General features: G+C 42.6%; 1 protein-coding gene across 2 annotated transcripts in view; it reads right to left on the bottom strand.

Annotated features, from left to right (window-relative positions):
• nlgn2b (neuroligin 2b) overlaps positions 1–12692 on the bottom strand; it is a 35726-nt gene extending 23034 nt beyond the window's left edge. For both annotated transcript variants that reach the window (XM_047607172.1, XM_047607173.1), the window contains exons 1-3: positions 11949–12692; positions 4611–4664; positions 98–247 (exon numbers count right to left, since the gene is read on the bottom strand). In XM_047607172.1, coding sequence (XP_047463128.1) covers positions 98–247; positions 4611–4664; positions 11949–12465 — 721 coding nt within the window. In that variant the 5' untranslated portion in view covers positions 12466–12692. The remainder of the gene's footprint in view (positions 1–97; positions 248–4610; positions 4665–11948) is intronic.
• Positions 12693–18730: the final 6038 nt, after the last annotated feature.

The raw sequence follows: 18730 nt of genomic DNA, 5'->3' as shown, positions 1-18730 counted from the left end.
GCTCTGGTCAAGGTGAGATCAGGCGCGGCAGCACGAAGTCGGCGAGCGGGTGCGTGCGCCACCCCAGCGACTCAAATGCGTGACGTGGCAGACTTACCGAGCACACCAAGCCGATAGTTCATGGTGACCACGATGACGTTTCCATAGGCGGCGAGGACGCTACCGTCGAACATGTTCCCCGAGCCCTCCATGTAGGAGCCTCCGTGGATGAACAGCATCACCGGCTTCTTGCGGCGGTCCCGAATGTCTGCATGGCACAGATTGAGAAAGGTGTTGGTTGTGTTTAATTCCGTGACTGTTCTGGGAAGACGTCTTCAGCAACAGGTGGTGTGACTTGTACAAATATAAATGGGGTGCGTACATTTCTCTACCCTCAGACAGTTAGAGTGGCAATTGGAGGAGGAAGACGAGTAGTATAAAAAAAATAAAAAATCACTTGGACTAGCAGTTGAGAGCAAGTATTTTATGCTTGTCCCACTCGGCCTATACTCTATATCTTATTCTATGATGTCTATTTCCCCTGTCGTGTGCGGTGATAGTAGTTTCCCAAACTAAAATTTGTCTCTATGTGTGCAGCATATCTTGCAGACAGGTTTGAAGAGCTCTATGCTATTGGTGTTTTTGTGCCCATCAGTGTGTTGCTATGGTTCAGTCTGTCAGCGTGCCCCCACCGCCCGACCCCCCCCATTCCCTTGCCAACCAAACACCCCCCCTCCCCTCAGCGTCTGTGGTATGGTCTGAGTGTGGATAAGGCTGAGAGAGCTGCCAGTGCAGCCCAGTTAGGATGAGCGCCCGCACTGTGCAGGGCCTGTGGATAATTTGTATGAAAGCCAGACCAAGTGGAAACATAAATAACAGCCACAGCATCTGTTTACCCTGATGAGCTTCAGCACTCAGAGATGGGGGAGACAGGGAGATAAGAGGAGAGAAAGAGAGATGGGGGGGGTGGCGGCGGGGGGTGGAGGGGGATGTATGGCAACGAGAGGAAGGAGATGAAAATAGGGCAGCATGAGACAGAACTGGCGGCAGCAAAGAAATGGATGGGAGGTTCACACAGGAAAAAAAAAACAACAAAAAAAACAACAACAACATGATAGCCAGGATGAAAAAGATATGAAACGTTACAAAGCAAGTCATACATAGCGAGGTACGCTAATGAACACTCAAATTCACACAGGATTCATACCGTATTCATACGGAGACACACACACAACACGCGCACACACAAACTCTTGCATAGGCAGCTGCGATGTCGAGTCGCTATGGAAACTGCCTCTTGCTAATAGAACTGCACCAGCCATTCCATTGCACCGACTCACTGAATGCCTGTTGCCGTGGTAACAAATTCTACTCACGTATTTGCACACCCGCCTGCATCACCACCTGAATCTCAGGTTACACATGCACTTGGGTGCGTCACTCACAGTCACATGCGCGCGCGCGCGCACGCACACACGCACATACACACACGCGTGGTAGAAACGGCACATATGGCTTCACACATGCAGACATCTTTTATGGATCATATGACACAAGCCGGATTAAAATAAAAAAAATTTCAGTGGCACACGACACTGCGCTGCTCTTTTCCTGCCCTCCTCTGGTGTATTCTGAACCTCGGCTGATTTCCCAGCGGACATGTAAACAAGTTCTATTATCTCTGCATTGCCAGGACAGTATGGAGGAGTGACGTATGAGCAGATGTTATCAGCCGCATGCACAGAAATACAGTGGATTAAATCCTCAGAGAGGTAGAACCTAAGATGAGACACGGATCTACATTTCAAGGGCTCAATCAGCGCTTTCTCTTCACTGTTGTACCCTGCTGTAGTAACAAAGACCACCAATGTAAACATACTTGCTGCCAATCGATTAGCACTGCACCATATAATACTGTCAGCCCAACAATGGAACCAGAAGGTGTTGTCGGCTGCCGACAGCTCCAGTCTGAGAGTCGACTGTGTGACTCCGCTAGCAGCAGCTAATGCAGCCTCAAGCTGAAAGCCTCAAGCAGAGGAGAGGTGAGCAGCAGGTTACAGAGGTCTGGTGAGCCCAGTGCTTTCCAGCTCCACACTCCCCGGCTGTTTTCCTTTCCAAATGTTCGAGCTCCACCAGACGCCGGATCACTGACTTTGGACAGTTGTGAAAAGGCTTTGAATAACTTACCTACAGACTCAATAAATGTCTCTGATGTGGAAAATTAGCGGAGCTGTCCTGTAAGAAGCAATTGTTTATTTTTTGTTTTCCTCTCTGTGGGTACAGCCCATTGGATCAGCTGTCCTGTTTGTTAAGTGCTATATAGTTACGTGTTGGGGAGAATTACTTTTCTTATACTCCCAATTATGTAGTATGTGTCCCAATTTTTCTGTTCCATGCACCTCAATCATAAAATATGTTTCATCATTGAAGCTTTCTTTTATTATGTTTTCAATAGAACACATTATGGTTCAAGTTTTCTAAATAACATTTTCTATATGAAATTGATTTATCCACTGCTGTAACAGGCAGCTAAATGCAAGCACGTTGAAATTTAAACAATGAGAGCTCACAATTCTCAATTGAGATTATGGCACGCGTCCACAAGAGTTGTCTTAACTCTGACAGTACACAGACTTCACACAGCAAATTAAGAGTGCTGCGTGAAGTCCGTAACCATGAAAGCGGACTGAAACTGGCATCTCCAAAAGTAACTGGAACGTAAATCGCCACACTAAGAAACACAATGAAATCCTGAAAACTGAAATATTTGTTCGGCCATGCCTTCAATTCCTCTTATAATGAAAGAAGGTCATGGGAAGATGTTAAAGTGATGTAAAAGAAAGAGAAACGTCTGGGCCACTTTATCCTGGAGTTAAGCTTAAAAAGCAATAAAGGGGGGGTGGGGGGGGGGGACCCTGCAGTGATAGTACCAAACGGAGAATACCATATCATTCGGAAAGGATGCACTTTTCACAACAATGTTTAATTATAAAAAATAGATAAATAGAAGAACTGAATGTGTTTTGAAGTGAAGGAAATAGTGTAATGATTGAGAGGGGCCTCAGCACAAAAAGGGAGGGGATTAGGGGACCAAACCACGGCCCATAGGGCCAACAAGGAGCTCACTGTGTTTCCTGCCTCCCCCGAAAACACTGGCACATTATTCACTTCCATCATTCCGATCTAACCTGATACTATCCTCCTCAACATCCACCTCCCTCCTGCACACCCATTCTCAAAGCAATGTCTTACCCCGCTACACAAACTGCCTACTTTCTACTTTTTCCATTCCTCTGCTCCTCTCTCACTCATTCTCCTGTGGTAATCTTGATTGATTAGGATGTAAAAGATTTTTTTTTTCAGCCAGACTCAGCACCCAAATCCACACCCAGGCAATACAAACTACTTCCACGAAATAAGCTGCTAATTCTACTGTTTTCCAACAATGTTTAAGAACCTGTGTCCGATCCATACCTGAGCAATTAGCGGAAAGAATTCAGCCGCACCCCAGCCCCCCCAGCCCCGGATCCCAACGAGGTCCCGTCAGTTGTCGGCATAAATGTCAAGCTCTGCCAGACTCATCCACCCTTCCACTCTGACTTTCTCCACATCTCTTTCACTTCCAAAGCTCTACAAATGTCATTTCATCATGCACTTGTCTTCATTATGACTATTTCCCCCCCTCGTTTCCCTCCCCAGTGCTCAGCTTTTCCTTTTCTTTCATCTCTATTCTCCTCTCCTCTACAATCCCGCACGAATCCATCCTTCTGTTTCCACCGTTAAGGAACCACACAATTGGATTAGCTACATCTGTCTCTTTTTAAACCATTGCAATTAGAGATGCAACGGAGAGAATTCAATATTCAAATAGCACAGAGCCCAAAATACAAAAAAAGAAAAAACACACACACACATTTGTACAAATTAGAGCACGTGCACTCACGCGTAGATTTGCACACGCGCCGCCGACACACGTGCACAAAGTGGGAATGAAACGCAACTGCGTGTGCACAATGCTATGTAATGTACAGTGAGGCTGGGCACGTGTACAAAAACAGATGCACATGTCTGCACAGGTTTTGGCTGCATCACTAAAGAGTAGTGAGAGCGTCTCTGTGCGGCCTAAGTGATCCTGAATGTGCAGAAATCCTCCACTTCCCCACTTGCCTAAAAATGAAGGTTTGGGAAAAACCCAGTAACATTATGAGGGGCAATAATTTAGCAGACCATTTCATAGCAACTTTAAGTGCCGGAATAAAAGCACAGACAATGAAGGGCTGAATATAGATTTTCAGAGATGCACACACGGAGCAGCCAGGACGTCAGCATGTGGTTGATCAGCCACATAGCAACTGAGAAAGGACGGTAAATGAACTCCTCTTGTAAGTCAACAGTATACTTGACAAAGGGGGGGTGAAGAACATATATATTGCAGGTAGTGTTTATTTACGTGCATGTGTGCGAGAAAGAATGACAGGTTTGTGTGCCAACAAAGCCAGTTAACAGTGAACAATATGATGTGCACAAAGAGTGATGACTCGGAGATGATTATTAATATAGATGCAAATACCATATTCCCCACGGAGTTTGAAAAATAGAGCATGAGAGAGAAAAACATGCAATTAAAATACCTTCATCCCTGGGTCTGTTCATTGTAGACTCATCTTGTTTTTTTGTGAGCGGACCTGGATTTCAAAAAAAAAAAAAACAGGGAGGGGGGGGAGGGAAGACAAAAGACAAAATTCAAAAAGATTGCATTTGCAGAAAAACTAAACAGAATAAACAAGAGAGGATTAAAAGACGAGAACGGCCGAACAACCTGTGAGACGTCACGGTCCGTTTCACTTCGGCGACTGTGTACAAGAGTTGCACGCCGCTTCCTAAAAAGATAACCCAGAACTCATCTGTTTTAACTGCTTCGGATCTAGTTAAGGACTGCCTCGTAAATGACCCCAGAGGCCACCTCTCCTCTACCGTTCTCCCAATCAGCCCTGACACGCTGCTGCTTTGTGAGGAAAAATCAATAAGCGGAATCAAGCCATCACTCTTTTCGGCCAGAAAAAAGCGAAGGATTGCCAAGATACTGTGTGGCCCGTGCAAGCTCGGGTCAGTGTTGCAGTCCTTGTGAAAAACACACGTGCGAGAGGGAACTCGTGGACGCGTGTGATCACGTAGTCGCATTAGCGCAAAACTTAAAATGTAGGGTTTCCTTCCAAATGAGCCAAGAGGGAGCTGTTCTCGTTATTTAAACCGCCCGCGAAGGGCTCGTGACAGGTTTCTCCTCACCAAGGTCAAAGAGGAACTCGGCATTAAGCTTTAATGGCAACACCAGTTAAATGCTCCATAGGGCAGAGCCAATAACAAGCATTTATCAGTGACCAACCAACACCTTGGCGTGTCAGCCTCTGTAAGTCTTAACTGATAAGGAGCCCATTAATTTGCTTCTTCTTGGTGTCTGTCACTGGAGCTTTCCATCAACAAACAATTATCACTTCGTTTTGTGTCATTCTCAGCCGCATGCCTTTTAGAAAGCACACACACACAGTAAAGATCCATGCGCTACACAAAGCATGTTAACAGTGTCCTTCTCATCTGTGGCCGTCCTCCTCGTACCCACCCAGCAGCACATTCTCCTCTCTTCGATGGGAGGAGTTGCACTCTCATTTTAAAGAAATACACTACGTTGTGTGTTGCCAAGGGGTTTATCACTCTGCCGGTGTGTATGCTTCAACCCTCCTGCTGGAAACCTCACAGCGAAGTGATGGCATGCACCCCTTTCACAGTGCTTTGCATCTATTGACGGAGGATACGCACGGCATCACTGCACTCCACCGTAATGATGCTGCATTTTCAACCATCCATCTGTATGAATATGGTTTCCTGATATAAAATGTTTATCTCCCGTCTTAATGGGAGAGGATCAATGCTGAATGGATTTGATGCAGTCTCGGAATACCACCATGGAGGCGCCCGATCCAGAGAGCACTTACTACCATAGGAGGAGATGGTACAGTCGTGGTTCCTGGGCTACAGGGCAGACAGGTAGCCACAACGGTAATGGATAGAAAGGCACATTAATTTCCTGTATTGTCAGCACTTTGTCATTACTTAGCACCACTCTCAAGCTACACCTTGCTGCTTAATGGAGACTTCTCTTATTTCAGTCCAGTCCTTAATGCCGAATAAAGAGCTAAATGCGATGATACGCACGTCTCAAAGATGTTCGCACTTTGTAATGGAACACGCAGGGCTCCATAAAACAGGGGAAATAACATGAGAGATTGACTTTGTACTGTGTACTTTGATTTTTTTCATTAACAAAGAATCTTTGGATTGGTGAGTTGAGGAAAGTTTAGAAAATAAGTGGAAATCTTTGTATCCTAGAGCGCAATATAAAGGCTTCAGGATCTAATGTCATTAACTTTGAAAGTATCACAAATTGAAGAAAAGGGGTTAGATAAACTAAATTTGAGTAACTACTGTGAGTAATTACAATTAATCTTGAGGGAACCTAATTCTATACCAGTTCAAATAGTTTTCTAGTTTTATCAGAAACTATGAAAGTAAACTTCATTGAAACCTGAGTTAATGTTATTTATACTCTGGTGACGTTCAATGCTTTTGCAAAATTTTGTTAATTTGGCAGCTGAGATAGGACTCACAGGATAAAATTAAACTTCAACCTGTTGGATCATCAGCCTGAGCCGTTCAATCCTCTGGTCATGACAAATTTGGGCATCACAAGTCATTAAAAGTCAGTCCAACAGCTGTTGAGATGTTTTAGTAAAAACCAACCCTGACAACATGGTGGTGTCTGAGGAGGGGAAAAAAAGTCAGGGGACCCTTATGCTACATGCTTTGAAGCCCACTGATGTCTATGTTTTGTGTGGATACATTGTTGCTGGCACTCCTGTATGGAAAGCAGTCAGACAATGACTATGCTACTGTGGCAAACTTTGGTCATTTTTTCTTTGTTTGGTATCTGAGCTGAAATAATCGCTCATGTCAGTATCTAGGTCTTGATGGACTTCTGAGGTTTAAAGAGACGCTACACTGGACTAGATAAGACAAAAAGTAGGATGTAGCCAAAGGGAAAAACACACTTTTTAGGATAAAAAAAACATCTTTCCCATCTGCTCCAGCACAGGATCCTGCCAGTAGGCTGACTGCCACATGATGTAATGGACCACTGGTCAGTGAAATGCAATGGCCTATGCAGGAGCAGTTAGCTTGGGTTGTCCCAGCACAGTTTGACCTAACGCAGCCCCATCCCTCAGTCAACAGCGCTTCTGTTCGGTTCAGTGCGCTAGTGGCCAGAACGCAAGCTGTCTCCCGTCCCTCTCCATTTCCTCAGAGTAGTAAATGGGATGAAGCTGCAGTATGTCATGTCTGTGGTGGCCTGTCTGCTTGACAAGGTGTCAGACACGGCTTCAGTTCAACCCCCCCACCTTGCATCCACGGAGCAGCTTCCAGCACATGCAGCCCTATCCTTCTGCTCTCCATCTCTTCTACTGCCCCCAGCCTCCAGCTCCATCCTTGCCTCCACTGTCCTGCCTCCTGAAATATGGTTTTTAATAAAGAGCACGGTAAATGGCTGCTCTAGCGGTAATAAAAATGAAGGATCTCAGGCCCTTGGCTGGGGAGTGTCTTGAGGAAATGGGAATGCAGTGAGACAGTGTTCTTGCCTACCATGGGAGTTAAGGTGGAACACCAGAGAAGGAGGTAAGAAGCAAGAGAGAGAAAAAAGGAGAGTGTAAAATTCGCGGTTCAGTCCAGCTGAACATTTGTGTTATTTACATAAATCTAGTAAGTTAACGGAATTTCATTTGAGTTGAATAAGTAGCGGGTTACATCGTGGCCTGGTGGGGAAGGACACTGAGCTCATTTGCATTCAGAACAGTGACCCCTTCTACCATCATCTGCATAAGAGGAGGAGAGAGGAGAGCAGAGAGGAGGAGAGGCAGGGATGGTTTCAGAGAAAGAGGGGTGAACAGATGCAGAAAGAAAGGAGAGCTGTGAATTTCCGCTTGTTCAAAGACAAACATGGAGAACATGATCAGTGGGAGCAGTACTGGGTATAGAAATAGATATACTAGGCAGAAGGTGAATGACTTAACCCTTTATAGGGCGAGGAACCATACAGTATATGGTAACTTTGGTACACATTTTAAATTATGACCCTGTGCTTCTCAGTGAGGTTTAGAAGCATGTGGTTTTCATTCAGCCAATCAGAGATCAAGGAGAGATTCTCAGGTCAAATCAGTGTCATATCTGGTCTGCTCGGTCCAACCCTGCATGAATAAGTGTAACTGCTTTATTATATACCATGAAGAAGGGCATGGAATGATATATGTTAAATTCATGTATCTTGATTTTCTCCATGAATATTAAAAAAAAAAAAAAATTTTCACAAAAGTAATATCGTTTTCTGGCGTCTTATGACACTCCAAGGCTGAAATTTATAAAGTATTTCAATGAATGGCCTATAAAGGGTTAAGCTAGAATATAGCATGTGGAATATAGCATATAGATAGCATTGTACTATGGAGATGAAATGTCTTGAAATTGAGCTGTGTTGCACGGACCTGGCACCAAAACATTGTGATCCAGGCTGTTTATGAATCTGCACTGCCAATTCATATTGGCCCACCTACATCCGCTGTGAGTGGGAATGCATCTGCTCCTTGCCAAACACAGCACAATACAGCACCGACATCCTCCGTTTGGACGCTTGACCGTCACTTTAGAGAACAAACCTACTACAGAGCTATAAAAGCTGAGTGTAGCTGAAACACTGTGGCCAAGCTAGTGACCCTGCGAAGCTGTGTTTAGGCACTGTAGTGCTTTTACCTAAATGCTAATATGAGCAAGCTAACATTCTGTGTTTAGCAGCTATAATCCTCACCAAGCTCATCTGTCTGCAGCTTTTTATCGTGCAAACATTTCCTAATTAGAAGTGAACACCAGCCAAAGTTGAGGATAATGGTACTTTCTGTTTGTGTATGGCTATAAAATAATGCGATAATGGTGCTGTAATTTAAAGCACAGTTGATACTCTACGGTGTATGGATGTCTGACAAATGATATGGCAGTTAACCCTACCACAGTATAGTACATCTCACTCAGAATCACAAATCTGGGAACCATGAATGTCAGGCTCCACAATCAATCTCACAGTTGTTGAGACGTTTCACATAAAACCAAAGATGTCAAACCTCTGTTGGCACTAGAGTAAAAGTCAGGGGATCACTGAAGTTAGGAAGTTTTCGCCAGATTGAGATACATTGCAAGATTGGATTAAAAAAATGTATATTGAACTGAAAAGGCAATAAGAATTGAGATTCTGAATCTGAATCTGAATTCTTATTGCCTTTTCAGTATAGCATCAATATCAGAAGTCTTGTGGGATACAGAATATTATGCCTTAGGATGCAGGGAATGACCCTGCATCCTATGCAGTCTTTAAAGGTATTTAGCTAATGACCAGTTAAATTCGGCAAGGGGGTTGTATCGAACTTTAAAATCAGTACAGCTCTGTGTATGGATGAATTGTACAAAGTCATTTCAATCTGATCAAACCACTCACAGCTATTTTTTAGTGTTACCTAATCTAAAGTAACCTGGAAGCCAGGCTAAAATCCACCCACCCACAAAGTTGTTAGTGGGGGAATTTCAGCCTGGAGTCGCTCCGTTTGGAACCCATTAGCGAAGATCTGCCAGACCGTTCAAACAGTCTGGGTGTGAGACATAGGAAAACACAGTATCTGAGGGCCGCTGAGTTGATTTTGTTAACAAGAAAATGGCTGCCATGAAGGTTGTAGGACTGTCCCATTACGTACCAAGATCTAAGATTGTTCCTTATTGACTTAATAAATACTTAAGTCAAACATTATGTAAACAACTGGAGAGATTGTGACAACGGTAACAAGTGAAAAATGTATTTGATTTCAGGGACACTTCACTCTCCTCCAGGCTCTTTTTTCCTCTCACACACAAGGCAAAACATATCCTTGGGGAGAGAATCAGCCTTGTGTAAGCGGTGACCCCTGACAATAAGTGACAGATACTGACAAGCAGACAGGGATACATGTAAAATCTGTCTTACTCATTTGCACACCTTCTCTCGTGGGAATAGCGCAGCAGACTCTGCATCATCTTCTCTGTGACTACGTGACATAGGTAGTGTACAAGATACATCCTGTACAATTATAAACTCTCCTTCCACCCATGAACAACATGCATCTACTCTTTCCTGTGGGATGTATGAGGAATTCACTTGACAATTCCCGTTTTATTATCTCTTATGCTCTGGTCTCTCTTTATAGTACAGTGACATTCATATTTTCCACTAGCAATTAATCTGTTTCCATCTTTTTATTGGGCTGTGGAGCATTCATCAATATAATAGGCTTGAACTTCAGCTTTAGCATTAAAATACAACAACGCTTTACACCACTCTAGACTAATCCCAGCCTTAGACTTTGTGCATTCGTAGCAGCAGTAGCGCATAAACATGTATTTTCTTGAATTCTCTAAGTCAACTCTCAGGCGAGCCCATTAATCGCATTTTATCATTAGCCTTGATGCTATCATCGGTAGCATATGCCTTGCCGCCGAAGCTACACTTTGATCCTGCGTTCTTCTACTTGCCCATCTGTTTTCTCAAATGTTCTCCACAGGATCATTAATGCAAGACCTACACCCAGACAGTCCATGAAGAGGTGGAGGTTGTGCGTTGTAGTGATCTTCAGTTTTCAACTAATATCACCCCCTGAGGAGTAAACAAGGTTGTGTTTGGCAGAGTCCTGTATTTGCTACATATTTTTATAACCCAATAAAAAAAGTTTAACTTTGGTGATATGATCCCTGGGTGTGAAGTATTGTGTAAAATGCTTTTTCAGTCAGTATTTCTCAATAACTCACTTCACAACATATGGCAATGGTATTGTTTGACTTTGGGGTCATTGAAATTCCAAAAAGAGGAGGCCAGCCCAAATTCTGCCAATTTGATATGGAATACCATATACAACCATATAAGAATAAGAAGCTATCACTGTGATTAACATTGTGACTAACATTGTGATTATTATTGGTGCATGTCGGCTGGTCAACAGATCTTACCAACCACAAATGTGAGGGGAAGTCTGGTAATAATAAAATGACACTAACTAAAAATGAATTAAGGATGTCCTTAAAATTAGCTTTCATGTTCTTACGTCATCACGCCGTATACTGGAGGACATTTGTGTTGCTGCATGAGTTTCTTTAGCTAGTTTCCATTATATATCAGGAGGTTCTCCTCTTTTTATCATCCGTTAAAAGACAATAAGTATTTTGGCTTTCTTGCAGAAACATACTGATTAGTTTTTTTTTTTTTTAGTCAAAAAATGAACTGACCACAATATACTCTTAGTGTTATTCAAGCCTAAATACGTCATGTCAGAGTGTGGTAGAGTACAAATATCATGTACTGTATAATTTTTAAACATATTAACATCAATATAAAATATGTACTAAAAAATGTGTCTAATTGCTTAAGAAAGTGAAAACAAAATAGAGAGTTTATGTCTGACTCGGCTGTGGAGCATTTATAAAATTATACATTAATCAATACTAATCGAAACAGTCGTGAATACAAGCTCCAGAAGTGATCTTAATATTTTCTTTTAGTAATTTCCTGGGTGTCTTTAGGCTTACATTAAGAGGTCTTCTTCTATAGAATGTAATCCTGACTAGCCTATCAAAATGACACCATTCTCAACAGTGCTGACACAAATACAAAATTTGAAAATGATTAGAAAAGTAAAAGCTGTGCTTACACTGTCTGCACGGGTGACACGTGCTAATTCTTTTATGCTTGATGCAAATACGCTAAAAGATCTGCTAATATTCACAGTGACCCATTCTCAAAGCACTTTCACCTTCTCCTTTATATCGTATTAGAGTTTTGCCTCACACCACAGACTCACCATCTTCAGTGGGTACGTAGATGTTGAGGTAAAGGCAGTCCTCACTCTGGTTCTGAACGTACGTCGCTGCAGCATCCAGGTTGTCCGTGAACCACACTGGCAGCATGATCTCGGGTAAAACCCCGTGCACGTTCTGGGGACACACTGGCGCGAAATGGGTGGCGTTGCGGATCTCTTGCCAGGAACCAGGAGCTTCCGGAGGCTGGAAGCGGCGCTCGCCAATAGGTGCGGTGGCATATGGCACACCTAGGTACTGTTCCACTGGGCCCAAGATCTCATTGTTGAGATCCTTCTTGATACCCCGGACCTTTCCATAACCTGTGGACACTATGGGGTGTTTCAGGTCAACTCGCTGACACGAGGAAAGGGTCAGGTGCAGCCCGAGTCCCAAGAGCCACACCAGACAATGATTAGCAACCTGCTGAGGAGTATAGTGGCGCTTCCCACCAGAGCCATGGTGGCCGGCAGCATTGAAAGGAAAAAACAACATGTCCAAAATAAAAGCTCTTGTACTCATATTACTGGGACTTCAGCTGGGTGCAGAGAGGGATCAAAAAGTCAGTGGGTTATAGGAGATGACGAAGGCAAAAACAGGAGTGGAGGAAGGGGGCAGGTTAACGGCGTTCCTAGGGTGCCATGCTGAAGCCAGGGGACAGGTAGCATTCTCAGGTAGACTCTGTGGTCGCATCCGTCTTCCTCTTTGGAACTCCTGAAGGGTCCAGAGCTGCGGTCGAGATGCAAATTTAACCTGCAAGACACAGACAGGTTGCAGGTATGAGTGAGTGTGTGCAAACAGAAGTGCCCTAAGCCCTATCAGTGTGTTTAAAGAGGTACAAGGTGACACAACGGGAAGCTGATTTTCGTGCCTGTTAGATGTGACTAAGATCATTATAGTATAATTTTTTTATAGCACTTATATTTACCTGAGGACTATCTTCACTTTTCTCTGTGCCACTACAGAAATAGAGGATTATATATTATATTTAAATCACTTGAAAATACGACAAGACGGATTACTTTCAGCTCTCTTGTATGGCTTGGAAAGAGAATGGGACGTCCATCAGCTGTTGCAGACTAATTAGCAGATCTCACAATGCTACCACGGTAATTGAGGATGGAGAACATGGTAACCATTATATCTGCTATAATCCCAGCACTTCAGAGTTGTGCACATGACAGCAGGCTGACATTTGCCTTTAACCGAATGCACTGCGGTGCTTAAATACAGCCTCAGAGTACTGCTAACATGGCTGTGAAGTAGTCTTAGTCTTGTTCTCTCTGAAAAGCCCAGTGAAATGTGAACATGTTGTCATGGTAGCGGCCCGAATTTAATTGATGTAGTTAAGGTGTAAATCTTAAATGAATGTGAAAGCACCTGTGAAAATAGGCCACTGAGATACAGCCTATGTCTCTGGGGCACATTGTCTACATATTGTTTGCTGCCTTTTTTTTTCCCAATTGTCATGTCAGCCAGCTTTTTTTTTATTTGCTGCAAATAAAACTACCATGGAGAGTGATATGCACGTGTATTTTTTATTATTACTTTTTTCATTCCATTTTTATTTAGTTATGCTTTCTTTTGTGTCACAGGACTGGCATCTGACTACACTGTCAATCTTGACTTATATTTTTATGGACATTTTTAGGCTGCGTTTTATCCCTGCTCTTCATGATAAGCTGGAACCAGACCGTGTCTAGTGTGCAGCTCGAGTGACATCTGAATGTGTCTTCAATTCAGCTTCTGTCAGCTGTCAAATCCAAACTGAATATGAATACTAATAATAATGTACATCCTATCTACAAAAGGCTTGTGTGATGGTTCCCTGATGCATTTAGGGCCTTATAGTCATGAACCTGGTATCAGATCACCACACAAATGGGTGAAAAACAAAAACAAAAAAACAAAGACAGACTTCTGAACTTACTTTAGAGTTAGGTCTGCTGCTATAAATAAGGCCAAATGTTTTTTTGCCCTGACATGCTTTAAGAAGTATTCCAAATACTGTTTACTAAAGTAAAAGCCGAACATGAACTCCAGGGTTTTGCAATTATAACTTGAGAACAGAAACTTACGAAGAACATGTGATGACAGGGTTACAGGTTTCTACTAGCGTCTGCTCTGGCTGCAAAAATGTAAGTTGCAGTCAAAAGGGAAACTTTTTCAACATCCATGGCATGATGTGGCCACTGCTACATATTTTCACCTAATTACAGGACTCTGAAGGGTAAAACAATGCCTTTCTTATAATTAACTTGAGGCATGCAGAGAACACATAATAAATAAACACATGTTCACACATTATTCTGATAAGCGAGCAAACAAAAGCCCCATTGGCCCTGCACCCTTTTTCAGCCATCCACACAGTGTCAGAGTTAGCCTTTCCCTCTCAACTCAGTCCAGTTGCTTCCACATCATTACAGATGAATGGGCAGCGCTTATCTCACTCTGGCTTTGGGAGACAGAGCCATTTAGGTGTGATAAAGGCTTTATGTGGTGCTAACTGTTGGTCGAATGCCACCTCATCCCTCCACCCTCAACCCCGCAGTGTCCACACTCCACTGCCGTTACAAGGATACAGGGACCGGGAGTCTAATACAGCATGAAGATGGTGTGAAACATCCCCAGACGTTTAACGTTGGCGATGTGAGGGGCTATTCTGCTTCATAATGACAAAACAGAGATAAGCTGTCTGGAAGAATATTCAGTTCATTAAAGTCCTTTGAGTGACTCCATCTTATGACAAGTCTACGTAATCTGAGGAGGAAAAAATGTGAAAAGAGCGCCTGAATCCTCATAAAAAAAAAGTTAGCAGTTCACTGTGCTCATCTCCTAAAGCTGTCAGTATCATTTACGTTAAGTTTAAGTTTGGACACACCGTCTCATTCAATTCAGTGAGAATGTGTGTTCAAACGTTTGACTGGTAGTGTACATTTAGGAGATAGTTAGCTTAGCCTAGCATGTAGAGTGGAACTATGAGGAAGCAGCTAGCATGCCCCTGTCCAACACATCTAAACCTCACCAATTAACACATCCCTTGCAGGAAGCCACTTCTCCAGGCTGTACTAATTTAGAGCTGAAATCCTACAATAATGGACAGTTTAAAGCAATCACATTTTGATGCAGCAGAACCAGGCTTTACTTTTTATTAAAAGGCTTATTTTTCCTTGTCAAAATCCAACACCTACATAACCCACAGTGCAACTTCCTTTGGGTGAGCTATGGTGGTGGAGGCTGGTGTAAACTCAAGCCACTTACTCTGGTAAGTATACTTCTGCCCAACTTCCCTAAAACCCAAAGTATTCTTCTCAGCTTTCCAACGTGTAGCCTTCACAACCAAAGCTGACCTGTTCAATGGGTAAATTAAATAGCAGCCTTACTTGACAATGTTAACATTTCATTGGACATTTAGTTTCTGCTGTTCAACTCAATGCCACCAGCAACCGACTCGACATGGCCATTTATCTGCTCTGCAGCTTTGGATGTAAAGGCTACTTTAGCATTAATGAAGAATAAATTGACTCCCCACCATCGTCTCATTCAGTTCACTGCGCATATTTCATTCTGGGTGCAGCAAATCCATAATAAACAGCACAGGAGTTGATGATATGTATTCAATTAATTTACAATAACTTCATAACGCATGACTCATGATTTCAATGACAGAACTTACTTTCCTGGTCCCTCTTTCAAAGGAGTAAAGTGATCATTTCCCCTGTCATTGAAGTTAGACTTTTTACTGACTAGTTCCCTCTCCACGTGCATTGAGATATTGCTGACCCTGGCGTTAGGTGTTGTACTAGCACAAGCCTTCCTGGACTCTAGTATCTTTGGCAAAAATAAACTTCAATTTAACAGTGTAGGAGAATGAGGAAATTTGCAAGCAGACCGAAATTGCCAAAAAAGTAGTGGGCCAGCAGTGCTCCGGGGGAACGCGGCTTGGTGCCGATTGGACTACATTCAGTTTCACATGGAGAAGATGTCTTCAACATTGACAGCCGCTGACAGCTAGCCAAACATTATGGTTGAAGGTGGTAGAAAAAAAACCCACAAAACTTTTTTTCCCTTTGGCGTTGTGCCGCCCGATTGCCCGTGTGGAGAAACTGCCAATGGTTTACACACTGTTTTTTCCACATTGGTAGCCCTAGCCCCAGAGGCCTCTAAAGAGATTTGCATGTTCCTCTCTAACTTGTGGGCTTCAAAGTTGAGGGTAGGTCATTTTTGTTACCTTTGGACCAGAAATGTTAAACAAGCCCTTCAAAAAAAATCTCCTAATGAAAGTATCACTCACAGAGGTTTACATGCAAAGAGAAAGATTCCAATCTGGGCACATTCTCCCTGTAAACTACAAATAATCAGTAGTATTGGAACGTATTAAGAAGAAGAGAGAAAGAAATTCATACACAGAATAAAATAATGTGACTATAAACACCCACCCCCACAAATACAGTGAGACTACACAGAATTCTGTATAAAAGCTTCAAATAATGTTGGATTACACAACAGCTGCTGTCGCTGCTCATTGCTTACATTTGGTACATTTGTACACATTTTGATTTTAGAAAACCATCTGTGTTTGTATTCAGCTGGTAAATGTGAACATACAGCGAAAGCTCAAGGTCAGAGCACATTTATTATGCACGCGAGCCACGGGGATTCATATGCAGGTAACTCCTTCCTAACTAGGATCAAATGTTTGTAGCCTGTCAGATTGTGCTCTGTAGCGTTCGCCTCCGTGCATTTACTGGCAGCGATGTACACACACATGCGTAAAATCCGACGAGGCATCAGATGTTGCATACAAGCGGAGGACTCAGCGGTAAGTACAAATTGGTCTGTTGTGAACCTCTCACATGTGACTTGCAAATGGTAGTACCTTATAACCCCAAACATCTGTCCACGTCAACCATCCGTGAGCAGAAACGGTGCTGAACATGCATCTCGGTGCATAAAATGGGATAAATTGACACACAAATCACCAGGCTGGTGTAAGCTGTTTTCTCCTCTGTTTTATATAATTGGTAGATCTGTCAGCTGAAGCTGTTTGAGAGGGTAATACCTCCCTGCCAGTGGGACACTTTTATGAAAATGTTTAAATAAAATGGTCAGAGCGGTTTGTGGAAACTTTTGCAGAGTGGCAGCGTTTGAAGAAAATGAGTGTCTGGGGATTTTCATGTAGCTTTGTTTCCACATTGACTGTGAAAAAGACATGCACTGCTTCAGCTAGTCAACATCTGTGGATGACAAGCAGCTTAGCAAGCCAGAAACAGAGTGCTGAGTTTTTCACTTAACTTGCTCAACCGCTGTCACTGTAGGAAGAAAATGAACACCCGGCAGTTGTATGCTGTTGTGTATGTAGATCAGGGGTCACCAACCTTCATGAAACTGAGAGCTACTTCAAGGGTTACAAGTAACAGGAGTTAACCTTTAATAATAAAAATAATAGTAATAATAATAACTTATATGTGTGATAAGGCTGACACACTAGTGCTTGTTGTTATATCATATTGTCGTTAATGAATCCTCACAATAAATATTACCAATGACATGAAAGAAGAAACAGAAGAGACAAAAGAAAAAAACGTCTATGGATTTAAACATGCAACATTTTTCATTATTTATTTTTGTTCATATTATTCAGTTTCAACAATTGAACGATCACATTTCTGACTCATCTGTCTTTCTTGACTGCACTGTATAAATGAGCACATTTGTAACATTTTGTTTCAAGTTGCCAATTTTATTTTTGTTCAAATTAACACTTTTGTGACATTTTTTTTATCAAATCATGAACTTTGTCTCGCATCTGGACAAACTACCAGTAATATAATATTTAACACATAATTTCTTTCCCATATTTAAGTTAATCATATCATATTTGTATCAAATCTCCAAATCTATGTAAAAAGAAAAGCAATAGATTTTTTTGGAGGAGCTCCATGGCAACAAGTGATAGAACATACCCAGGGGCGACAAGGTGCCCGCCCTGTTGGTTAACCTCTGGTATCCAGAGGTTTGGACCTGTGACACAAGATCTGGCAACTCAAATTGGACTCCAAACGCTTGTGACTTCACCTTCAACCCAAAAATACTCGCACTCAACCAACACGTTTTTCAAACCCTTTTGTGATTGGCTAACAATTTTGTGGAAATTGAACCAGGGAATACTTGCCAAGAAGATGAAACACTCCTGGTTTCAGAACAACAAACTAGGCGTCCAAGCACTAGAAGAGTCTCACAGATGCTGGCTCATTGAAGGACTTGCACTGAGGAGATCTAGGAAAAGATGAACAGATACAATCACAGTTAGGAAAAAATGTGTAAGCAAATGTTAATTGTAAAACAGGTGAATCACACACCTGCTGTAGGACTCCCCCGTATTTTGGAGGGAAATGGGCATGCTGCTTTTAGCAGGTATCATGAGAGCGATTTATGCTGATTTGATTAAAATAGATTATAGAGGACTTAATGTTCCTTTAAAGCTTTAATGGACCAGGGAAGATGAATACATTGTCTTGGTGATGAAGTGAGAGGCTAACAGATTAGATTTGTCAGGTTGCATATGCAGGCTCAGCCAAAAGGCCTCATCCTCTTTTCACACCAGACATTGAAGCTATCCAGAATGCGCCCCAGAGCCTCTGTGTACAGCTTGCCAGGGTGCATTGGCTGATTTAGGAGTAGGAAATGATGGAAGAAGGGGCTGGCACTCCTGCAAAAGTGCAGCACAATATCAGCATTCATTTGCTGTAAAGTCGTCAATACAAAAGTCAGTGTCCTTAATAAT

The sequence above is a fragment of the Mugil cephalus genome, chromosome 15, assembly GCF_022458985.1.
Source record: "Mugil cephalus isolate CIBA_MC_2020 chromosome 15, CIBA_Mcephalus_1.1, whole genome shotgun sequence".
NCBI lineage: Eukaryota > Metazoa > Chordata > Actinopteri > Mugiliformes > Mugilidae > Mugil > Mugil cephalus.
Note: the sequence above shows the minus strand (reverse complement) of the source record. Positions and strands in the feature narration are given on the sequence as shown.